The sequence below is a fragment of the Mytilus trossulus genome, chromosome 11 (genome assembly GCF_036588685.1).
Source record: "Mytilus trossulus isolate FHL-02 chromosome 11, PNRI_Mtr1.1.1.hap1, whole genome shotgun sequence".
Taxonomy (NCBI): domain Eukaryota; kingdom Metazoa; phylum Mollusca; class Bivalvia; order Mytilida; family Mytilidae; genus Mytilus; species Mytilus trossulus.
Window position 1 is genome coordinate 52,645,369 of NC_086383.1, and position 27,658 is coordinate 52,673,026.

A 27,658-nucleotide genomic window follows, 5' to 3' on the forward strand; every position below is an offset into this window, starting at 1 on the left:
TTGATGATGCATGCAGTGAAAATATATTAAAGTATACGGAGAATATGTCAGAAGATGAACTAAGACATATAAGGCAAGAATATTTTATCTCCAACACAGAAGATGATCCTAGTGTATTCCAGCAAATACGAGAAAACATCCTTAACTTAGCCAGAAAAATGAAAACATGGAATACAGATTATCCTTTAAAATTCATTCAGCTGGAAACAAAACTTCAAGAAAAGAAGAAGGAGTTACCTATTATTTCCCTTCAGGAAATTCAGAATATCGCTAGTGATACACCTAAGCCACTAAATGATGAAGAACTAAGATTGTTCCTTGAATTTCACCATGAGATCAGAGCTTTAGTTTATTTCAAAGATCTTCCTTCTTATATTATTTTAGATACACAGTGGTTATCTGACGCTTTTAGATATATAGTTACTGCAAAGAAATTTAGAGCCATAAGTATCAAAAATAGAAAAAAATGGGATGAATTGTACAGTAGAGGCACATTACATAGTGAGGTTTTAGAAGACATATTTAAAAAAAGGGATAACATGTTTTCCATACACAAGGACCATATTCTGAATGTAATGGAGAGATTTGATATCATTATACGTCCAAACACGTCAGAGACTGCTGACGAGAAGCCTTGCTACTATGTACCTTGCCTGATTAAAATAGAATCACACTGTGACATTTATGAAATATTTAATGTGACAGACTGTACCTGTAAAAAATCAGCTTGGTTATGTTTCAAATTTAGATTCAAGCCACCACATCTAATGAACCATTTGATTGCTTCACTGAGCCGGAAGTATGAAATTGCAGAAGTGGTTGTTCCAAATCAAAAGAAAAAGTCAGTTGCTCTTTTCGGAGATATTGCAGTCTTTGAGTTACAGAAGAAAACACATTTAAGAAAATTGCTTGTAATGACATCTCCAAATTTTATTCAGGTTCAGGTTTTGGAATTCGGGAAAGATTCAATCATCAAAAGTGGTTTGTTCAAAGACGTTGGGGACTTCGTAACAGATGAGTTAGAGAAGATAATACATACACGATTCAAGATGTCCACTGTAGAATTCGAGAAAAAAATTGAATGTGGACATACCAAACCTGAATTGGTGACAGGATCCAATGAATTAAGTGAGGAACAAATTACAGAATATTTTTGCGGGACATGTAAAACACCCCACACATTCGATGGCGAATGGTCAGAGATAGAAAGTAAAGCGCAGTCTGTAAGTGTTTACATATTACATTTTTTTATTGGATTTAAGTATTTTCATGAAAAATTACGGAAAGCTAGAAATATTTGTTTTTTTTGTTTTTGAAACAAAAAAATAAGATAAACCACATGTCGATAGAAAGTAGGAATGTGTCATTATATGGTTCCTGAAATTACAAAATGTGTATGCTTTGCAAAACAAGGTTATAATAGCTTTATTTTTATTAATAAATGAGCTGCCTGGTATAACCCTGACACTTAAGTGCAGAAATGTCAATTTTGGTTTTGCTACGACGCCAGGAAAATTCATGAATAAGGTGACATGACTTTTTTACTTCCTGACAGTTTTTACCAACATAGATATTATTTAAAAACTCTACCCAAATAGATATTTTTTATACATAAATTCATCTTTAAGAAATCATATTGTAGCCAACATTATAATTAATTTTTGCTGAAATGATATATATAATTATGAAAAAATACGAAGAGGAACAAACTATATATATGGAAGATTAGACTTCACATGTTCGACAAAAAGTACTAGGCGCATGAAAGACCTGGTACATTAATGTCATAAATTAACATATAATGATTGCGATATAACATCATATATCAATTTTCATGCTGCTGCGTATGCGGAGTAGGCATTACGTTTTTCCCTTGTTAGACTGTTTATCTGTTTTAACGTCTGTCTGTCCATCCCAAATTCAGTTTATCTGTCTCACTTCTGTTTGTTTCAACGAAATATTATGAGGTTAATAGACAATGCTTACTTTCACCAAACACAGATTAAGTTTGAATTTGGATTGGGTCACTGATACCGTTCTCGAGTTATGTCCCTTGATAAGGGTCTTATAAGTAAACAATTTTTCAAATTTGCTGTTTCTGCAATCTAACTTTATTTTGCTTCAATTGAATGTTATAGAACATATATACACAATACATATTATCACCAAGTACAGATCAAGTTGAATTATGGAAGAGTTGCATTTGCATTTCTTGAGTTATGTCCCTTTGTAAAATAAAAAAATAAGGATATTACTGAATATGTATAAGCAGGGAAATCATCGCATTCATTTTTTTCAGCGTTGGTAGCGGTACTTTAGGAACCATAATATATGTCTGTACTACATTTTGTAAACTAATCCTCACCCTAAAACTAAATCTAACATTAACACTAGCCCTATTTCAAACCTACTGAAACTCTAACCTAACCCTGAAACCAAATGTGAAACTTTTTTTTACGTTCAGGATCCCATAAAGTTAAAGAAGGCTGTTTGAGTAATTGAAATCATAAATGTATTATAGCACACTTCCATTATAGATATATGATATAACAGAGGTAGACTAGGGTCGGTGGTTCTTTCCGGGTGCTCCTGCCTTCTCCACCAGTAAATACTGACTGCCACGAATTAGCAAAATAGTGTTGAAAGTGGAGTTCAACATCAATCCATGAAAAGGGCAGAAAAGCTTCAGATGTTAGGTTATACCATCATACCATTTTAATCAAACTGTCAGATTACTCCTTTTACGAGTTATTGCCCAAAAATCACAATTTTTACCAATTTTGGTTGATTTTGGGTATCATCTTGAAAACTATATAGTCAGTTGTCTCCTTATAAGATTAGTAAGCTTGAAAGACAATTTTTGTCCCTTATTTGTGTTTTACAAAAGATATAGTAGACAGAGAGTTACTCTTCAGACAAAAATCATCAACAGGACAAGATATACATGAGATACAAATAAGTTAGTGAAACAACATTTTTAAGAGAAACTATAAATAACAAATAATGGCCAACATTAATAAAATAATAAATAAAGGCAACAGTAGTATACCGCTGTTCGAAACTCATAAATCGATAGAGAAAAAAACAAAGCCGGGTTACAAACTTAAACTGAGGGAAACACATCAACTATAAGAGGAGAACAACGACACAATAGAAACTCAACATTAAAATGTAACACACACAGAAACGAACTATAAAATAACAATAACCATTTTCCTGACTTGGTGCAGGACATTTTAAAAATGGTTGGTTGAACCTGGTTTTGTGGCATGCCAAACCTCACGCTTTTATGGCAATGTTAAATATAACATTAAAATGACAACATTACATGACAAGACTACAATACAAAAAAATGGGAGAACATATAGGACAGATAAACACACGAATAATAGCTAACAAACTTTAGTACCAGGTTTAAAATTTAATACGCCAGACTTGTGTTTCGTCCACACAAGACTAACCAGTGACGCTCGGATGAAAAAAGTTTGAAAGCCAAAATAAGTACAAAGTTGAAGAGCACTGAGGACCAAAAGTTCCAAAAAGTTGTACCCAATACGGCTAGGGTTTTCTGCCTGGGATAAGAACATCCTTATTATTTAGAATAATGCATCTTTCAGGATAAGTATGAGAAGAAACCGGGACAGAGAGGACTTGTCCTGATTGTTAACTTCATGTTCCATGGTGAGACAACTGAGAGAAAAGGTAATTTAAAATACAAATTTATTTATTGGATCATGTTCCAATCAGTAATAAGTCAAATTGATAGAATGAGATGAAACATGAGAATCATCAAATTTGTTCTTTGGCAATATGAATTTTGATTTCTCATATTTCTGTTCTGTGAAAAGGATTTCAGGTTGCATTCATTATAATCTGAAAGACAGAAAAAAAACATGAGGGTTCCGCGGAACCCAGTGTCTCGCCTACTTTATGAATCTAATAAATGTTTTAAAAAATTTAACTGCAGACTGTATGTAATGTTAACTGGCATAAAAACTTAGTCCATTTCTTAGAAATATACGAAAAGAAAAGAAATTAAATTTCCTTCCAGATATTAGCATTTGATTATAAACAAGATTCTTTCCAAGTTTGGTACAAATACAGGATAGTTTAAGTAAGTTATTATTTTTTTTCAAACTTTAACCACAGTGAATGTTATGTTAACTGGCAGAAAAACTTAGTCTATTTATAAGTAAAATACGGATAAACAGGATTTTTTTTTGCAAGTTCCTGTCCAAGTTTGGTTGAAATCCATTATAGTTTGTGAAAATTATTAAAATTTCCAAAACTTCTAACCACAGAGTGAATATTTGTAGATGCCACTGATTACGGAATGTAGGATCGCTTCGTCTCGCTTTTGTGACAGAAGTCACAGGCTCGACAAAAATTAATATACAATACCTGTCTGAAATTGTAAATATCTGATAAGCCACAATATTAAACAAAATAAAGTATTGAAGTCTTGGTATTTGTTTCATAATTGACAGAGTTGATACTCACTTTTTTCAGTTTAGTAATTTATGATAATGCATGTTTCGAAGTAATTTGGTGTGTTACATTTATCAAGAAACTGTTCAGGCAAAAATTATCATCAGACTAGGATCTCTACAAATAAACCAACATAGTTGATATCTTCAGTCGTCGTCTTTAATAGCATAATCAACACGACGGGTGTCACATGTTAAGCAGGATCTGCTTACCATTCCGAAGCACCTAAGATCATCCCCAGTTTTTGGTGGAAGAAGACTTTGAATTCCTCTAAAATCCTATACTGCCGGCTTTAAAATCATTAAAGCGTCACAAGTAGTGTTGCCGTATCCTTTACTGTGCTTTACTATTTCATAACCTTCGTGCCATATCTTGACATCAATGTTTATACATGATCGGTTTCAAGTTTGTCAAATAACATCTGCCTCATTTTTATGATTTTATGAAACAAATGTACAGCTAGATTTGAAAAAAAACTATCACTACCGTAAGTGTTATAATTTCTCGTGTTTTATTGTTTTAATAATGATCTACCTTTTTATTATGTCAATTATAAGATTTCATCTCATCTTACGATGTACGATATTTATTTACTTGTAACCGGATTTTTAAAGCAATTGCTTTCATGCCGTCGTGTATGGCCATCTTTGTGACCCAGATCAGAGACTCCGCCCAGATCAAGCCATAGTATTTTGTTAAACAGGCTCCTGGTCTGTCATTCTTAAACACCTTTGTGTGTTTTCTAATGCAATACATAGCTTGAAACTTTTGAAAAACATTAGTGGATTTAAGAAGTTTCAGCATACGTTCTTGTAGATGTATTTTTGTATTTAGGGGGACAACCGTTTGACTATAAAAAAACATAGACGTCCGAGTGAAAAAAAAATGCATTTTTATACCTGCGATTCCGTTTTCCGTTCGTACGATGTTTCAACAAAATATGGAATCATTTCAGTTGTTGATTTAGTATTGAAAATTTGACTGAATTATCTTTTATAATATACGGTTTTATATGTTTAATTGGTGTGTTTTTAAGAAAGAGGTCAGGTGCTCTTGTTCATTCATAAAATTGTCGTTCATTCATAAATTTATCGTAAAATCAAAATCACTACACAGGTTATCAGGTTATACGTAGTGTCAAATGATTACCTGTAATCTAAAAATAGACAAAGTTAACTGACCTATTTTGTTGATTTGTTTGCGCAAATAATTTAGAGGAACGAAACCCTTGTTAAAAACACATAACAATAAGTTTGTTTTCCTTTTTTGTCATAACTCCGTAAGATTTATCGATCACCTAACTAATGAAATGGACCCGTCCAAACGTGATAGATGCCAAGTCCAGATGAAGAGATATTTACAATTTGGAATTTTCTAGTTTCATAGATTAAAAAAAGTACATCCTTTTTGGATATCATATTCAAAACTGGGTATGCATGACAAATGATGAAACCATTATCCTCGTCTTTCCAATGGACGAGTCTACTACGTTTGTTGACCCTCGACGGTCCACCGTGTTTGCAATTTTATTTCACATGTTTTCGAAATATTGAAGATCATTTTCACAATGTTTCCTGAAAATTGGATAAATATCAAAGCAACTTAGAGCTGTTTGTTCTTGTTCGTATAATGACGATTTAATGTCATGTTTGTCTGTGATGGACCCTCTTTTCGGGATTGCACGAGAATTATAGTTATCTCGTACCGCATGAGGATGACACATATCAGCTGAGCAATAATGTTTGGGACTTAGTTTTTAAGAAATGATGACAAAGTAACATTATGAAAATATTTTTAGTCAGCTGAAATATATATATATTTTTTACATGTTTATGTCTTGTAAAAAATAAGTTTCTTTCCTGCTTTTCAACATTTGCGTCTGGAAAGTTGAAATGTTTTAACTGAAGTGTTAAATTTAAATTAATTATGAAAATTAAATCAATAAAGGAAATTATTGCCCAGTTACAAACACTACTAGGGGATAATCCATAATAATTTCTCTTGGAGTTATATGTTTCAGCACATGTATATTTGACCCCAACTTTAGCCTGGTAAACGTGTTGTCTCCTTGTGAAATATAAAACATATTAAAAATGACTTTCTGCTAAAGTCTTTAATTGATATAAAGTTAAAACCTTCTTAATTCTCACTAGACAACACTCCTGTCATGTTTAATTCTTAAATATATGTGGATGAAAAAAAAGTCCCCAAAACATAAACATGGCAGCAATTGCTTTTACAGCCTTTCAGGCTTTGATTTTAGTCCTCTACCAAAATCGAATGGGACTTTAGGTTTGCACTCCTTCCGTCTGTCTGTTTGTCCGTCTGTTGATCCGTCAGTCCATCAAATCAGCTTTCCACACTTTCTTCTTCGTTCTTTAACATATTGATTTGATATTTGGTATTTAGTTTTATCATGACAAGTTATAGATCAAGTTCGAATTTTGTTCTGGTTTGATGATTTAGTCTAGAGTTATCATGGTTCATATCTGATGTTACAGTACTACATTTTGTATGTTAAACCATATTTCTAAGAGAGATAACTCATGTTTTTAAAGACATTCTCTGGTTAATTGTTTGAATTGTTTTTTATTTTACTCACCATGACGACGTCAAGTTCAATGCACCACTTTGAGTACTTCAGGGGCTCCATTTCTGTATAAAAATTGTCCTGATGAAGCCTGCAGACCAATTGAAGTGTTGTTGTCAATTTGGAGCATTGTTTTTTATTTTGTATAAACTAATTTTCTGAATGCTATATACATAGAAAAAAATATGAAGTGAAAGATAATAATCTATTTTTATTAAGGCCACACCAATTTGATTCCTTTCGACGGACCCGCCCGCACCTATTTTTTTCAAAACATATTTTTTTTTTTTTATATATTCCCGCTTCCCGCATCCGGAAATGTTATCATGTCCATTTCCCGCACCGTTTTTTTGGTAAATATTATAAAAAGATATCAACATATGTTTTTAAAATCACAGTTTAACCTGTATATGACGATTTTAAACATAAATGCACCCCACCACACTGTGTAAATATCTGTGATAATATTTGTTTTAGCATGAAACCTATTTACCCAAAGCGGGAGTGCTCCGATATAAATATAATGGCGGAAATACCTTTTAAGAACAAAAATTGGTTTCTTTCCCCCTTACTTATATTCCCTATCAACAAATGTTCGTTGTTAGAATAAAGTACAAAGAACTTCTGAAGGATTTACCTTCAACTGCAACTGTATGGGAAATTTATTTGTGCATCCGAAAGTTTCAAGAAAATGATAATCTGAATTTTCATTAATTCAAACAATGCATCTTATGTTAATTTCATGTATTTACCCGGAGAGTACGACTTCAACTCAATGATTCTTGACAAAAATACACAGATTTAGTTGTTCCGTCTGTATTCAAATCTTTAAAGCATATCAGTCATATTCCAGTTTTATAAAACATGCGTTTTTAAAAAAAATGAAAGTTTGAGTATTTCAGTATGTTATTGCGATAAGAAAGAGTAAAAAGCACACATTAACCTGCTCCTGCGTTACGCTTCAAACGATGCACTGTCAGTTGACATAAATATCAATGTACGAACTTATTTCAGTTGACGGAATCCATATCAAAAGTATGTAGTGTTCATGTCAGTCATTGTTAGAATGTCCCCAACATGCCCAATGATTACCTGTATTGCCTTACTCTTCAAAGTTTTAAGTGATCAAAAAAGGAGTTAAACATTTAACTTGTATAAATAGTCCAGCTTTTTACCGTTTTTCGTCATGAAGGTTCCACCATTATGACCCTCGAGTACGGAACCCAATAATTTGTTGCTGTCAATCATTCATGAAACCATAGACAATATGTATTATATGTCTCGGTCTGATGAAACATTTAAGAAAATGACTGTTTGACGCCTGACAGAAAAGGACATTACTACCCTGTACTTTTATGTAAAAAATATTAAATGTAAAACAAATATGATTAACAGCAGTAAATTAGTGGTTCACGATTTGGGTCAAGCACATACAGAAAATGAATAGATTTGAAATGTTAACAAATACACAAAACCCAATCCCTGACCTGAGACAAACCTGCATTGGATTTATATACATTGTATATATTTAGCATTTTTCAATAAATATATATGTTTATATAAATGAGAAAAACAAGTTACTGTGAACAACTATTAGAATTCATTATTATCTGATTGATGTTGGTGTTAAATGTCAGATCAAGTTTGAATTTTGGTGGTGTCACTTTAACCGTTCTAGAGTTATGCCCCTTTACAAATGGAATAAATTTGCCTAGTCGAACGCAGCTAGATACGACCGAAGAGGTCAAACCCTAAACATTTGGGGCAAAAACGGACACAATATTCGCGCTTGATAAAGGTCTGAATTTGGATTGTAAATAAATATTTGACACATAATAGGTTATTGAAACAGAATAATTGTAGTCAAAGAACTTAGAACTTGTTATATAATTTGAATTTATCTTCAATTTTTTGCTTTTGTGCAATACACTTTGCTGTTTTGAATTGACCCAACCCCCCAAAAAAAAAAATGTTTCCCCCCTCCCCTATTTTTTAACAAAATATGGTAATGTTCTCAATTAAAATTTCCAATGGAGTTTTCAACCAAAATTACCCATTTGGAGATACATCATAAAAGTCTTAAAATAGAAATTGCCATACATAATCATGTCTAATAAATAAAGGCAACAGTAGTATACCGTACATTCATAAGTCGAGTGAGAAAAAAACAAATCCGGGAAACTGAGGGAAACACATCAAATATAAAGGGAGAACTACGACACAACAGAAACACAAAATGTAACACACACAGAAACATAAAATTAATATTCCTTAATCAGCATTTTAATAGGCACAGTTTTAAGTTGCATGAAATTGATGTCCAAAATTAAATTTGATTTAATTTTGACAGAAATTAAATACATGGGGTTCTTTGATATGCTGGAAAAGTGTGTCTTTAGATTTTGGATTTTGAGTCCTGTTATCTAATTGGTTCACTTTAAGGTCCAAATTATCAAAAATTAAACTTTGTTGAATTCTTGGGTTTCTTTAATATTCTGAATACAACCATATATTTATACTTTGGATATATATTGGACCATAATTTGTCATGTTGGTAAATGTCCATTTTTGTCGAGCCTACGACTTTTGTCGCAGAGAACTCAACATAGAGATAGTCATCGTTGGCGGGGGGCGTTAACTAACTTCTTAAAAGCTTTATATTTTAGAAGGTGGAAGACCTGGATGCTTCATATTTTGTATATACCGGTAGATGCCTTATGTTTTGAAATTTCCGTCTGTCACATGTCCATTGTCCTTGGCCTCATGTTCATGGTTCAGTGACTACTTGAAAAAAAGTTTAGATTTTTTGTAATGTTAATTTCTCTCTTATTTTGAGTAATAGGATAACTATATTCGGTATGTTTTTACCTTGCAAGGTCCTCATGCCTGTCAGACAGTTTTCACTTGACTTTTACCTCATTTCATTGATCAGTGAACAAGGTTAAGTTTTGGTGGTCAAGTCCATATCTCAGATACTATAAGCAATAGGTCTAGTATATTTGGTGTATGGAAGGGTATGTCCAACTGACAGGTGTCATCTCACCTTGACCTCATTTTCATGGTTTAGTGATTATAGTAAAGTTTTTGTGTTTTGGTTTGTTTTTCTTAAATTATAAGCAATAGGTCTATAGATTGTAAGCTGTATAGGTATGGCTGGCAGGTTTCATCTGACCTTGACCTCATTTTGGTGGTTCATTGGTCAATGTTAAGTTTTCATGGTTAAGTTTCTTTCTTAGATACTATAAGCATAAGGTCAACTATATTTAATGCATAGATATATTGTAAGTTATACATGTCTGCTTGGCATGGTTCATCTGACCTTGACCTCATTTTATTGTTCATTGGTCAACCATGAATGTTTAGTTTTTGGTTAAGTCTGTTTCTTAGAAACTATAAGCAACAGGTCAACTATATTTATTGTATTGAATGATTGTAAAGTGTACATGTATTTCTCATTTGGTTTATCTGACCTTGACCTCATTTTCTTGGATCATGTTAAGTTTATGTGATAGTTGTAGTATAACGCTTTATGTTTAGGACTATCAATATAATAGCAATGGTTAGTAAAGAAGGCGAAACATTTCAGCATGTCCACTCTTGTTAAATTATTTAAGTACTTAGACACTACATGCACTATGCTATTTCAAATATTAAATCATAATCTAAATTTGGAAATGTACTTCGCAATTAATCGAATATTTAGATTGAGTCATAGATGAAAATCAGCAGTAACATCTAATTTTAGAGAAGAAATTATGTATAGATATACATGTAGTTTGAAATTTACTCTACATTATGAGATATTTTAAATAATCTACATGTAACATCTTAATAACCATATAATAGAAATTGCACATTAAAAAGAATGAAGGAAAGTTTATAATGAATTTTCTAGAGTTATGCCCCTTTACAAATGGAAAAATTGCTGAATTTTTTGTTTCCGTTCTCTTACTTAAATTTGCCTCAACAAATGTTATGACACTTATACACAATGCTAATTACAACAAAACTCAGATCTAGTACGAATTGTGGCTAAATCACCTTTAACTTTCTTGAGTTATGTTCCTTTATATTGCTATATGCAAGCGGGAGCATCATCTGTGTCTGATGAACACATTCCCAATTTATTGAACATTGTATTAATGACAAATGATGTTTTTGAAATTATTTGTGTCCCTCGTGCAACGCGTTGGGAGGACATAGAAATACCAGGAGTCCGTCTGTTTTTTTGGCCTTGTACCTTTGATAGATAAAATATGTGCAACGCATGGAATATTGGAACTGTTCTTTTATTTTCTTGAAGAATTTTGTGGTAGGTTTGTTTATTATTCTGTATAAACCAATTTTCTTAATGCTATATATTATTCATTTTTTTTTATGAGGCAAACTTTTTTTAAAACTCAGCTTATATTGTCTTTTAATAAACATTATTTGTATTTTTGATTTTGGGCCCAGTTTTCAAGTTTGTCCAAATCATCCAAAATTAAATTTTGTTTGATTTCAACAAAAAATGAATGTATAGTGTTCTTTGAAATGCTGACTCTAACCGTGTATTAATATTTTGGATTTTGGGCTCAGTTATAAAATTGGTCCACAATGATGTCATAAGGGTCTTAGAATAAAATTTTGGTTGATTTCATAAAAAAATGAACTTGTGTGGTTCCTCGATATTCTGATTGTAACCATGTATTAAGATTTTGGAAATTGGACCATAAATGTCCGGTTTCAAATGTTTTACTTTTTTTACCAAATTTATCTCGCACAAACCTATGCTGTGTCAAATATTCAATCAAAAATCCAAATTCACAGCTATTTTTACCTTAAATGTTGTGTTTTACCTTAATGAAAATGTTGTCCAAACTGTTCAGGGTTCGTCATCTGCGCTCGTATCAAGCTGCTCCCAGTGATGTATTTTATTATAATGATTGTATGTATGATGTGCATGTTTGTCTTATGGCTTTCAACTGATCTTGACCTCAAATTTTTGTTCAATGATCAATATATATATTCATGATGTTTGGTGTTTTAGTTGTACTGTGTAACCCAAATGGTTTTGATGCATTTTGTTTTATTTTTCCCGCAACTCTCAAGCATGCCTGTAGAAGTTATTATGCATTTTGATTAAATATCTTTATCAGTTTATAAATCGATATCATGGTCTTTTTGAATTATTTATGTTTATCATGATTTGTAATTGTTTTCAAGGTTCTGATGTGGATTGCAAGAATCTCACAAATTTCTTTAAAGAAGAACTAAAGTATCAGGTGATATGTACAACAAGAGATATGACAAAGTTTGAAATACAGGATTATTTCCAAGAAATTGCCAGAACATACTTAACAGAGAAGTCAAAGGATTATCATTCCTTTATCTGTGTAATTATGAGTCATGGAAAAGTGGTATGTATTGAATTTAAATACTAAAAAATTATCTTCATTGCTCTCAGTATACTGCCTTGTCTTTTCGATACAGACACAATCCATTCAACGAAAAAACAAATTTTTTTTTCCAAATCCTATTGATAGCAATAATGAATATTAGCCAATATAAGACAATTAATTCAAAGTCACAACAAACCTCAAACAAGAAATGTAGTGCTGGTATGAGCTTTTCCCCACCATTTTCAAATTTCCAACTGTAAATCTTTCCATTACACCAGTTGAACCAGTACCTGCATTATGAATGCAACCAGATGATGCAATAGTTCAGGGCTTGAGTTTATTTGGATGCAGTGTTCTGTATACCAGGAAAATGTTGTTAATTTGAAGTCATTGCTTTTATAGGTCGACAAACACATGATTTGGTTAGAAGCTATGACATATCTGTATCGCATTTTTCAAAACACAATTCTGTGAATGTTTTCTTTATTGTGAGATTGATCATCTGCTGTGCAGCAACTGTCAATATAGCCTTTTCAGTATACAATACAGATGTTACATTACATGTGTACATCAATACATTGCATGCGTCGAAGAAGGTCCAAACGCACCAGCTCACTGGCACTTTTATTTATTTGTTTTGTTATATACTATGTTGAATAACAAGAAGTTTTATATTTCTATTGTTATACGCCCGTTTACGGGACGTATTATGGTATACCGTTGTCCGTCCGTCCGTTCATCTGTCCGTCGTCAACTTGTCGGACAATAACTCAGAAACGCTTGAACCAATTCGCACGAAACTTTGGTGAATTGTTTATATCTTATATTATAAATTTAAGATTTCAAGTTACCGAGTTTTGAGGGTTGTTTTTTCATTAAAAAATTGGGATTTTCCAGTTTTCAGACAATAAATCAAAAACACTTTCACCAATTTGCAAAATACTTCGGTGAATAGTTTATATCTATTGACATGAGCGCCCTTTCAAGTTTTATAAATTTTATATTTTACTTGTTCCGAGTTATGGGGGGTTTATTCATTAACAAAGGTCTTTATTCCATATTTCGAACAATTAAACTCAAACATGCTTTCTGCAGTTTTCATGAAACTTTCAATTGGTGAATTATTTATATTTTTTGACGTGAGCTGCCTTTCATTTTTTATAAATTTTAGATTTCAAATTGCCGAGTTTTGAGGGGTTTTTTTTTCATTAAAAAGTGGGATTTTCCAGTTTTCGGACAAGTTGCAAGAAACTTTGGTTAATAGTTTATATCTATTGACATAGGCTCCCTTTCGAGTTTTATAATTTTTAGATTTTACGTGTTCCGAGTTATGGCCATTGGGGGGTTTATTCATTAACAAAGTTTGTTTTTTTTACATATTTCCAACAATTAAACTCAAAATGCTTTCTGCAGTTTTCATGAATCTTTGGTGAATTATTTATATCTATTGACGTGAGCTTTTAGACATTGAAAAGTTATTATGTGATTTTATTCATTAAAAAGGGGGGATTTCCAAGTTTTCGGACAATGCTTTGAGCAGTTTATATCATGAAATTTTGGTAACTGGTTTATATCTATTACGTTAACCTCACTTTAGTTGTTTATGAATTTTGATATGACATTGAGAAGTTATTGACCTTTATTTGGAAAAAGCGACGAGCGTATCATGCGGTCATGGCTAAGCTATTTATTATTAATTGTTTACAATTTAAGTTCCTGCCACTAATGATCATGACTAGCTGATGACCTTATAAATAGCAAATGGGTCTTTATATTGTCTCATGATGCTGGATTAGCCAATCAAATGAACACAGTTTTCGTACACACTCCCCCGTGCATTGTGATACGAGACATATCTTTACATGCAAGAAATAGATAACGGTGCACAATCATAAGAGTATAAACAGTTCACAACCATAAGCATATATTATTTTATTATGGTTGACAATGAATATGTTCTGTTGGGAGCAGAACGACATGGAGCTGGGATATTGTAAACAATAGTTCATACAAGGAGACATTTACATTTTAACTGTTTGTGAAATATTTCAGGATGGAATTCTTACAAAAAATGAATTAATAACAGTGGAAGAAATAAAAAAGCCATTCAAAAACAAAACCGGAGGCAAATTTAATGGTAAGTGTTAACCTCTATTTACACTGTAATTGAAAATGGTCATTTGACATCATTCCTTTTACATAAATGTGTCACCAAGGTATCGGTCGCCAAGTTGTCTGAGTAGTTTTACTACTGTAAACACTAGCCAGTCAACACTGAAGTTGTGAGTTCGAACCCCGTTTGCGAGTGTGCACTCGACTGCATGCTTTATTGACTAGGGATATCAGTTTTCCAATCAAAGGTCGGTGGTTTTTTCCTGGGAGTCCGGCTTCCTCCACCAATAGAAACTGGTCGTCACGAAATAGCCGAAAAGTGGCGTTAAAACACCATCAATCAACCAATGTGTCGACATATCCTGGAATTCATTTTCGAAATCATATCACAGTTGATGCTATCTTTTAAAAACATGTTCAACCGTCTGCAGTCCATGAATTACTGATGTCTTAATTGGTAAATATGCGGCCTGTTAGTTCTTCTGAATTTCTGTTCTGCAGTTATAAATGCATTAGACGGTGTTCCAAACAGGATATTTATGTTTGATATGAACATGTACCTGACTAGTTGACAGATTTTGACATTAAGGCTTTCAAACAAATTTTGTGAATTTTTCTACCTTCCTTATTAAAGATGTGTGGATTTTCAATTTATATTAAACGAGGTCAAACTTAACAATAAAGTCTGTTTTCATCTGTGCTTTTGAAAATGGTATTCATGAGCAAGTATTGTATCGGATGTGGTAAAGATTGCATTGATGAAACTTGAAAGACACTCTGACATCAAATGGCAGTCAAGTCTGCACAAAAAGTTATGATCAAAACATTAGACAAAAGTGCAAACGGGTATTTTATCAAAACTTATTTAATTGTTTCCATATATTGTCAATGTACTTTAAGAACTATTCAAAGTATTGACAGATATCTTATTTTTTCAAACAGTAACTTGAAATAAAGCAGATAATTATGGTTTAACTGACGTCCTTTAATACAACCTTCTTAGTTACACATTTATTTTTAGTTTTGCTTGTCAACGTTACTTCCTTAGATGCTAAGTATGTTCATCACATTACGTGACAAGTGACAATTTTTATTGAAGTATTGTACCATGAATGGTTACATGTATGAGAAGTACAACTGGTTGGAATAGTATGACTAGTGATTATAGATCATCGTTTGTCATCTCAACGAGATTGATTTTCTCGCTTGAGCCAGAATGTGAGAAAACTAATCAAGTTGAGATGTCCAATGATAATCTGTTTATCACTATTTTACCTATGATAGTTGTTAATTTCATTGACAACAAGCACGTGCGCTCTTTGTTTCTAGTGATAATTTTGCATATCACTCTACTGTGCTGAGATAGGAAATTATCTGTCCGTAAGATCAAAGGAAAATTTCTTAAAATATCAATAATAAATTTTATTGAAGTATTGGATCATGAATAGTTACATACTTGAGGAGTAAAACTGGTTCGAATAGTATGACTAGTGACAACTGTCATTGAAGTATTGTATCATGAATGAAGCATCAATGAGGATTGCAACTGGTTGGGATAATGTGAACGACCTTCCATAAAACTGATTTCGACAATTAACGTCAAGTATTATTAACTTTTTAATTTAATTTCAGGTAAACCAAAAGTATTCCTCATTCAAGCTTGTCGTGGAACAGAAGAGCAGGAAAAAGTGGTTGTGTCTGATTGTTTTGAAACTGAAATCCATACTGGACATGTTGAAGGGTATGATGAATTTCCTGGAACATGTGGAAACAGGCAAAGAAGAAATTCTGTTGAAATGTCTGTGTTTCAACCAGGATTTGTAGGTAAGCCATCTGGCTTATCAGAAGTGTTATCTACTGATGCTCATAGTTATTATTCTGAACATGTTCCAACAGATGCTGACATTATTGTAGCATATGCAACAACACCAGGTAAACTGTATTTAATACTTTGTTTATGTTTAAGTTGACTTACTTTTTCTACGTGATACATGTGATATGTGAAAATGTTATGCTGTTTATGTTGATGGGTTGGAAAATAAAACTTTTTTTCAACATTTAAAGACCAGATAAGAAATACAAAGTGCAATAGTATAACGGGAAAACATGATGACAAAAACTGATATGACTCCAACCTCGCTTCAGCAGAAATGGGTTGATGCCTTTCAACATGTCAAAATTCAAATCTGTTGAACAGGCCAGGCAAATACAAATAGGTTTCTATAAGTAGATTTTTGGTCGGTTCTTGACCATTGGGATTATATTCTAAATGAGATTCATTGTAGTTCTTGTTAATAGAACGAAACGTGAAATGGTATTTTTTTTCAACATCATCGACTGGTAATTGAGTGCCAGCCAATGCTTGTGTTCAACTGTATCTCAACTGTCTTTATGCGTTTTGTCGATGATTGTCTGTTGATTAAGTGGTCTGATCATTTATTACTTTAAGGCTACCAACTGTTAATTAAGTGGTCTGCTCGCTTTTAACTTCAAGGCTACCATCTGTTGATTAAGTGGTCTGCTCATTTATTACTTCACGGCTACCATCTGTTGATAGAGTGGTCTGCTCACTTTTAATTTCACGGCGTCCATCTGTTGATATAGTGATCTGCTTACTTTTAACTTCAAGGCTACCATCTGTTGATTAAGTGGTCTGCTCATTTATTACTTTAAGGCTACTATCTGTTGATAAAGTGATCTGCTCGCTTTTAACTTCAAGGCTACCATCTGTTAATAAAATGGTCTGCTAGCTTTTAACTTCAAGGCTTCCATCTGTAGATAGAATGGTCTGCTCACTTTTAACTTTAAGGCTACCATCTGTAGATAGAATGGTCTGCTCACTTTTAACTTCAAGGCTTCCATCTGTAGATAGAATGGTCTGCTCACTTTTAACTTTAAGGCTACCATCTGTTGATAGAGTGATCTGCTCACTTTTAACTTCAAGGCTACCATATATTGATAGAATGGTCTGCTCAATTTTAACCTCAAGGCTACCATCTGTTGATAGAATGGTCTGCTCACCTTTAACTTCACGGCTACCATCTGTTGATTTAGTGATCTGCTCACTTTTAACTTCAAGGCTACCATCTGTTGATAGAATGGTCTGCTCACTTTTATTTCAAGGCTATCATCTGTTGATAGAATGGTCTGCTCTCTTTTTTCTTCAAGGCCACCATCTGTAGATAAAGTGATCTGCTCACTTTTAACTTCAAGGCTACCATCTGCTGATAGATTGAACTGCTCTCTTTTTACTTCAAGGCTACCATCTGTAGATAAAGTGATCTGCTCACTTTTAACTTCACGGCTACCATCTGTTGATTTAGTGATCTGCTCACTTTTAACTTCAAGGCTACCATCTGCTGATAGATTGAACTGCTCGTTTTTTACTTCAAGGCTACCATCTGTTGATAAAATGAACTGCCCATTTTTAACTCCACGGCTTCCATCTGTTGATAGAGTGGTCTGCCCACTTTTAACTTCACGGTGTCCATCTGTTGATACAGTGATCTGGTCACTTTTGACTTCAAGGCTACCATCTGTTGAATCAGTGATCTGCTCACTTTTAACGTCTAGTCTTAAAGGACTAGTGGTATTTAATATCAACATAATGTAAGATGCTCTAGCGGAGTTAACAATTTGTCTTAATATCTTATAAAAAGTTAAAAAGAGACTGCAAATGATCGTTGTCTAGGGCATTCTGGGTAAATGCTGATTTGCTTTTCGAGTACATTCTACCCATTAACTGGGTATATACTCTTTTTAACTGCTGGACGGTATGAACATAAGTGAAGTTTTCATTGATATATGGACTCTTTTATCGTATATTGCAATATTGAAGGTAAGACTTAGTAAACAAATAATCATTTTTCAAAAGTGCAGTGTTTCAATGCTGATCTTTGTCTTTGTTATTCTTCAAGATATTTGTTTATTAGTTTATTCTTTAAGAAAATGTCATAACATTCCTTATGTTATTGTAAAACGCTCAAATGGAGTTATATCAGATTTCATATATAATACCCTCATTGGTAATATTGGTTTTGTGGATTATATTTTGAATTTTTGGAGGCCATTAAAAAGTGTAATTAAATACATCAATACAAAATATCTTGAGATTTAATGTGATTTTTGACGAGCCTGCGACTTTTGTCACAGAAAGCTCGACATATGGATAGTGATCCGACTGCGACGGCGTTAAGTAGCTTCTTAAAAGAAGGTGGAAGACCTGTATGCTGCATACTTTGTATATAGAACCATGAAAATAAGGCCAAGGACAATATACATGTGACAGACAGAAACTTTGTAACATGAGGCATCTATATGTAACAAAGATTCCGTCTGTCACATGTATATTGTTCTTGACCTTATTTTCAGTGTTCAGTGACTACTTGGGAAAAAGTAAAGATTTCTTGTAATGTTAATTTCTCTTTTTTTATGAGTAATAGGATAACTATAGTTGGTATGTTCGTACCTTACAAGGTCCTCATGCCCGTTAGACAGTTTTCATTTGACCTTGACCTCATTTCATGGATCAGTGAACAAGGTTAAGTTTTGGTGGTCAAGTCCGAATCTCAGATACTATATATGCAATAGGTCTAGTATAGCTAGTGTATGGAAGGGTTGTAAGGTGTAAATGTCCAACTGCAAGTGTCATCTGACCTTGACTCCATTTTCAGTGGTTATAGGTTTTGTGTTTTGGTCAGGTTTTTCTTATACTGTATGCAATAGGTATACTATACAATGTATTTGGTGTATGAATTGATTGTAAGGTATACATGTCCAACTGGCAGGTGTCATATGACTTTGACCTTATTTTCATGGGTCAATGGTCAAAGTATAGTTTTTGTTGAGTTTTGTTCTTTTTTTCTAACACTATATGCAATGCATGGGTCAACTATATTTGGTGTATAGACATATTTTATTATGTACATGTCAGTCTCGCAGGTTTTATCATGTTTATTCGACGTTGACCTCATTTTCACGTTTCGTAACTTACTGTTCACCTTTTGTGTTTTGGTCTGTTTTTCTTAACTATAAGCAATATGTCTAGTATATTTGGTGTATGGAAGTATTGTAAGCTGTTAATATCTGTCTGGCAGGTATCATCAGACCTTGACCTAATTTTGGTGGGGTTCATTGGTCAATGTTAAGTTTTCATGGTTACGTTTGTTTCTTATATACTATTTGCAATAGGTCAACTATATTTAATGCATATATAGAATTGTAAGATGTCTGCCTTGCATGGTTCATCTGACTTTGAACTTTTATCATGGTTCATTGGTCAATCATGAATGTTAAGTTTGCTTGGTTAAGTCTGTTTCTTAGTAACTATAAGCAATAGGTCAAATATATATAGTAGGGATGTCAACTCCAGTGGTGGATCTAGAAATTTTCATAAGAGGGGGACCACTGACTGCCTAAGGGGGGGATTCCGTCACGATTCATTGATTTCCTATATAACCAACCAATTTTTTTCTGCCCCTGCTCCCCCCCCCCTAAATCCGCCTCTGAACTCGGTGAAGTTTTATTAATCGGGTACTCGTTTGATTTACCGAGTGATACTCAAGTATTGGCTCGGTAAAATATTTACAAAATGGAAACACAAAACTATATCCATGTTACCTATTGTTGGTTATTCGTTGTCTAATGGATGTTAAACTCTCATCATTATTTGATACATAAATGTAGGACCTCATTAAATAGTCCCAGAAATTGTATATCCTAATTAGCTCATTTACTACATACACTAATTATGTAAACTGACAATTATCTGATCAATTAATCAATAAACATCTTTAGAAAATTGTAAACTCAAACAACAGTATTTGTGAATCGTGCAAAAACACATTAAGTGATCATCAAAGGTGTTATAATTATGACTTACTAATCATATAATGGCTTTAACCATTCTCTGGGGGTCGACACAGGGTTGTACAAATATTTTTTTATTTATGTTTTTATTTAGAAATATTATCTTTTCAACTTTTCTGGGACGAGTCAATTTCTCGACTTTTTAACGTAACTAACAGTATTGCTGATAAAAAATATTTGCTCTGACAGAGGTGGTGGAATGAATAAGACACGATTAGCTAAAAATGTAAGCATTGGAAATGTCCTCTTCTACGTAGCTAGCTACCTCTGTTCGAGGGAATTTTAAATGACAATTAAACGCCAACTTTCGAAACGTATTTTACTTTATTTTGAATAATATTTAATTTCACAGGAGGCGCTCTTGATAGAAAATATTTCCTTTAATCAATCAACAACATTCTAACAGAAACTGATTAGTGGAGTATCATTTTGGTATTCGATACTCGGAGGAACCGAGCGATAATCGAGTACTTGTTGAGATCCCTAATATATAGTGATGTCAATGATTGTAAGGTGTACATGTATTTCTCGTTTGGTTTATCTGACCTTGACCTCATTTTCTTGGATCATGTTAATTGTATGTGATAGTTGTAGTAAAGCTTTATATTTAGGACTATATACATTATATATGTCAATGATAAGTGAAGAAGGCAAGACATTTCAGCATGTGCACTCTTGTCTGAGTTACAATTTTGCAAATTGTTTCTGTAGATGTTGCTGACTCAATAAGCAGATAATGCATGCAATATTTATTTCTATTACGGTGGGAAATACTTCATTTATATAAAGTGATACATGTTTACTTCCATTCTATTTGTTTGATGCAGTCTTTTGGGTCAGTATGAATGATCTATTTTCACAACAACAAATTAAAATTCCATCATCTAACAAAATATTGGAACAACTAGTTAAATATAAAAGTTACAGTTTTTCTTTTAAATTACAGGATATATATCAATTCGAAATATACATGAAGGAGCATTTTTCATAAGAGCTTTCTTGTCTGTTGCCAAGAATAAATACAATGAGGAACATATCGAGGAGATATTAAGAAATGTGAGAAATGAATTAGCTACGAATCCAGAATATGCACCACAATCTGGAAGCTTGGCAGGAAAATGTCAGATGGGAATGTTGGAGACTACATCTACGAAGAAATTTTTCTTGTAATGACAGTTCAATAAAACTTATTTGGGAGGAAAATTGTTATCAAACCATTTATATCATAAATTAAGTATATTTTTCAAAGTTCAAGGATTCATGCAACTAAATCCTCATTTTTTTATGAATAAATGGAACCTTTTTGTTTATTCATCAAACATTGAAAATAGCGTCTCAACTTTATTCTATGTCAACTAAAATCAACGCCAGTCTGTTTGATTATAATCTATGTTGATCAGCTTGTCATTTAGATACCTGGTTAAGTTAGCATTGTGACAGGGGAGAGATATAACTATAAAGTCTGAAATCGGAAGCAGTTTAAAATGTTCAGAGTTGTTTGTATAATTAGAGAAAGATAATACGGACTAGTAATATTAATAACGTATGCATGTCTGTTTTGACAAATGTGGCACCAATTATTGTTTATTATGCAAGACATGTAATTGGCCATAATGTGGGGTGCTGTGAAGATCCTACCGATTACTTGATTGATTGATTGATTGATTGATTGATTGATTGACTGATAAATTGAGTGCTGTGTAACGCCACTTTCAACACTATTGTGCTACCTTGAGGAGGTCAGGTTTTGTTGGTGGAGGTAGGTGAAGTGCCTGGAGAGAACCACGACATTAGGTAGGAAAACTGACAATCTTAGTCAATTAAGATTATAATCAAATGCACATGCCCCGTACGGGATTTAAAGTCACGGATAACCTGAACTTGAAAACTTTTGTTGCATTGTGGTAAATGTGTGGCTACATTAATATTGAGACAGATTAAATTTCATTCAATTGAAATTGTCTGTTCTACAATTTTAGTTGTAGCTGTGATGTTGAGAGAAACTTCCACATGTATATATGTTATACTGTTTATTTCAATGTTTTAGATGGTAAAACAAACAATTGTTCTCGATACGAAGTGGGAGGTCCAGTTTTATTTTATTTCCTTTCGCCATTAGTGGTGTTATTATGAAAAACTTTTGTGAGCGATAGTTCATCTAATATACCTTTGTTTTGTTCTGCATTATATGTCCTTTTGTTCGTCCGTCCGTTTGTTCGTTCATCTGTCCCGCTTCAGGTTAAAGCTTTTAATCAAGGTAGTTTTTTATGAAGTTGAAGTCCAATCAAATTGAAACTTAGTACACATGTTTCCTATGATATGATCTTTCTAATTTTAATGCCAAAATAAGAGTTTTGCCCCCAATTTCACAGTCCACTGAACATGGAAAATGATAGTGCAGGTAGGGGGATTCCTGTACTTTGGACACATTCTTGTTTTAAAATCTTTTTTTTATATACAGTATGTTCATCTTTAAAGAATTAATCATTATTGTTGATACATGTTTTTGGTTTGTATAGAATTTTTTCATTAACAAATGAATGAGACGTTCAGATCATAGCACATTCATTGTACATATCATTGAGATATTTTAGCACTATCATTGTACATAACAATTGAGATATTTTAGCACTATCATTATTCAGATAGTTTACAGATTTTAGCACTATCATTGTTCAGATAGTTTACAGATTTTAGCACTATCATTGTTCAGATAGTTTCAGATTTTAGCACTATCTTTATTTAGATAGTTTACAGATTTTTCACTTTCATTAAGAATTTACAAGTTTGTATGATCATTATGTAGTAGAGAATTGATAAGAAGTAGTGGATTTGTAAACGATAATCAACAAGCGACAATTTTGCAATGTAACATGCAAGCTGTTCATAGCCGTGATCGTCTAGTCTAGTCTAGTCGTTGGTACCGAAAGAACATAAAACTACCAACAGTGCTGAGTTCAAGCCTAGTACCTGGGATGATATTTTTTGTAATGTTTTTCTCTACTAACATATTGTTTTAATCTTAAAGGTATCTATATTTCATTTTTACTATAAAGTTGACGAGTTTGTTTTTGGTTTCACCGTCAAAGAAGTATTTTTGCAGTTGTAGCTTATCACTCTTTATTCACATAAGTGTCAATTGAATGTTGATGTATATTTGGACCATGTATAATCAATCAAAGAAAAACTAAGTGACCATAGTTTGATATCATAATAATCATAAAACCTAAAGTAAGCATTTGCTATGATGAAAAGGGAAAGGCCTTGTATTTTAAAAGTGATAAGTGTAACTTGTACATGGATGTTTAGGAATTGTACTAATAAGTAATATTCACAATTCATTGATTTATAGTGTTTATATATTTTATTAGATAACAAAACGACAGAAATACAGTGTATTGACATGCATTGACAGATATTCGCTATAAGAGTGATATTTAATTAATAACTTATATCATCACTCGTGGTCTAGTGGTATCATGCATGAACTACAGACTTTACTGTCGTAAATACGCGTCAGTCCGAACCTTTCATTTCTCCCCCGTTTTGAGGATATAAACTATTGTAAATTAAAAGTTCTGATATAAGTTATCTTAAGTTAACATGGTGGTCAGTGGATTCTTGAAAAATAATCCACTGTTAGAACAATAAACTGACATCAGAAAAATGGGTTAAATAGAGCAGTTTCATGTTACACATATTTGGCTAAATTTAGCACTACATGTATCATTTTACACATGACTTACAGATTCATCACTAGCATTGTACATATAATGGACATATTTTATCACTATCATTGTACATATAATGGACATATGTTAACACTATCATTGTACATATAATGGACATATGTTTACACCATCATTGTACATATAATGGACATATGTTAACACTATCATTGTACATATAATGGACATATGTTTACACCATCATTGTACATATAATTGACATATTTTATCACTATCATTGTACATATAATGGACATATGTTAACACTATCATTGTTCATATAATGGACATATGTTAACACTATCATTGTAAATATAATGGACATATGTTAACACTATCATTGTACATATAATGGACATATTTTAGCACTATCATTGTACATAGAATGGAAAATTTTAGCACTATCATTGTACATAATTGACATATTTTATCACTATCATTGTACATATAATGGACATATTTTATCACTATCATTGTACATATAATGGACATATTTTATCACTATCATTGTACATATAATGGACATATTTTATCACTATCATTGTACATATAATGGACATATTTTATCACTATCATTGTACATATAATGGACATATGTTAACACTATCATTGTACATATAATGAAAATATGTTAACACTATCATTGTAAAAATAATGGACATATGTTAACACTATCATTGTACAAATAATGGACATATTTTATCACTTTTATTGTACAAATAATGGACATATGTTAACACTATCATTGTACATATAATGGACATATGTTAACACCATCATTGTACATATAATGGACATATTTTAGCACTATCATTGTACATATAAAATGATGTATTTTAGAACTTTCATTGTACAGATAATTGACATATTTTAACAATGTCATTGTACATATTATTGACAGACTTAAGCACTGTCATTGTACATATAATTGACAAATTTTAGATATAATATTTCACAAAGAATTAACAGATTTACAAATAATTGTAAAAAATCAGCATTTAATATATATCACTATAAAAAAAAGATGTGGTATAATTGCCAACTATCCACCAAAGTTCAAATGAAGTGGGTGTAAGCACTTTCAGACAACCGCACACCCATCAACAATGAGAAAAACTCATACCTTAAATAATCGGCCATAAAAGGCTCTGACATGAAAAAGATGAAACGCTCCAATTTAGAAAACAGCCTAATTCATAACAGAACAATTTACTAAAAAAACAAATATGACAGACAATGAACAGACAACATCCCCTGAACTACAGGCTCCTGATTTGGGACAGGCACATACATTATGTGGCAGGGTTATTCATATTTATGAGCGCCAAACTCGCCCTAACCTGGGACAATGGTGTAAAATCATAACTTACGAACACACTATAAATTCAGAGGGATAATTAACTCATCAGATCGATACCAGGCACACACAAAAAAAACAAATGGACGTGGCAGAGTATTTATCCATCCCTCATCCCTAACAACAAATAAGACACTAATTATAGATTTGATAGTCCTCCCAGTTACTGACAGTTAGTTCAAAGTCAATAGCAACGAATAAGAAAAATCATGTATATCAGATTGAAATTAATGAAATATCATTCAGTACACACCCAACACCCACTGAATTGTGTAAAGATGACATTAAGAGTCAGAGAAACACATGATCTTCTGCAATGCCAAAATATAGGTATCAACAGATTGTACCGTGAAATAAACATGTGTATAACAATAATATTAAGTATGGTTTTAATTTACTGATAAACACATATATATTTATACAATAAAAAACAACATTCAAAGATTTAATTACAATGTGATATTGGTAACCTTTCAGAATAAGTTATTTAAAGGATTGATAAGTTTACTTGGACCGTATCTAAATTTCCTGGCTCGGTTTACAACATCACCGACAAAATTTAATATTCCGTTTGAAATAAGTATTCTACAGGTACAGCCAAACTTGCAAACTAAATCTTTGTATCTATGGAAAAATTTAGGAAAGATTTTAAGTAATTTTTGGTTACAAAATCTCTGACATTATAATTTACTAGTAATACATTGAAATCTACAACGTCACTACATACATGGGCCCTGTACAATCGAGTTCACCAATCATCTTTGGAATTGTCTTTATGCAGGATAAACTAAATATAATGTTTTTACATAGGTTTTTGATCACAATTCCATTATGACAGCAGTGCTGATAATCAATTATAAGAATTTAATTTGCCGAACAATTTGTGCAATATATATAGGATCATATTTGTTCAACCGCTCAATATGGAAAGGAAGTGACAATACGAATGATGTCAACTAAAACCTAAATATTTGATGGAAATGCATGAACTCGAAAATGGTCGATTGACAGATTTTAGAACTATCATTGCATAGAACATTATACATATAACAGATGTTAAAGCACTATCATTGAACAGATAACTGACAGATTTTCTCACTATGATTGTACAGATAACGGACATATTTTATAACTGACATTTTACATATAACTGACAGATTTAATCACTGTCATTGTACAGATTACTGACATATTTTATCACTGACACTATACAGATAACTGACATATGTTATCACCTTAATTGTACAGATAACTGACAGATTGTATCACTATGATTGTACATACATGTATAACTGAAAGAATTTAGCATGGCGTTTTATTTTACATATAATAACAGACGGATTTTATCACTATCATTGTACATATAATTGACATATTTTAGCACTGACATTATAGAGACAATCAATATTGTAAAATTATTCAGGATTCTAATTTCTTCAATTTATATATCTTTTAAATATATATAGTGTATTGTTCGTTTACCTTACATGTATATGATATGTATAATGACTTATGTGTTGGTTTAACTATCATTTGTCATCATTTGTGAAATTTCATTTGCAGCTAGTCTTTCTTGAGAAATAAATGTATAGAAAAATAATTTTCTTATATTATGTACATACGCAATCAGTAATACATTGGTTGTTATACTTCTGTTCAGACAACTAAACCAGTCAGACTATTTCCTAATAGTCACGCATTAAAAGTTCCTGATTATATTTTCCTGACTATCCAACGTGATTTTTTTTTTACTTTACTTACATGTAATTATCAAAATTGGGATAAATTCAGACCATGTTAAATAAAATCTACGACATAATGAACCCGAAAGAAAATGAGAAGCAATAGTGGTCTGTTATTAAAACGAATGTAGGAACCTTTGTTCTCATTAAATTTAACCAACAGCTCAAGGTGTTACTTGCTTCACGTGGGCTTGATGTACTTAACAGGATTATGCAGCATCTGAACACAATGCTGCCGAAATTTACCCTGCTTGTAAAAAACTACTTGACAGGTAGTTTAGTTTAAACCTGTACATTATACTCGTCTACTGGGTCTAATCATCCAGTACATTTGTTAATTATACCTTTTTTTTTCCATTTTGACCAATGTTCAGTGAAGCAAAACAAAAATC

The 27,658-nt window shown here is 32.3% G+C and overlaps 1 protein-coding gene across 1 annotated transcript; it reads left to right on the forward strand.

Annotated features, from left to right (window-relative positions):
• The first annotated feature begins 11 nt into the window (after nucleotides 1-11).
• LOC134691305 (uncharacterized) lies at nucleotides 12-21,902 on the forward strand. The gene is made up of 6 exons (XM_063551757.1): nucleotides 12-1,223; nucleotides 3,618-3,702; nucleotides 12,284-12,477; nucleotides 14,512-14,596; nucleotides 16,204-16,503; nucleotides 21,386-21,902. The coding sequence occupies exons 1-6, from the start codon at nucleotides 45-47 to the stop codon at nucleotides 21,607-21,609; spliced, it is 2,067 nt and encodes a 688-aa protein (XP_063407827.1). The 5' UTR covers nucleotides 12-44; the 3' UTR covers nucleotides 21,610-21,902.
• Nucleotides 21,903-27,658: the final 5,756 nt, after the last annotated feature.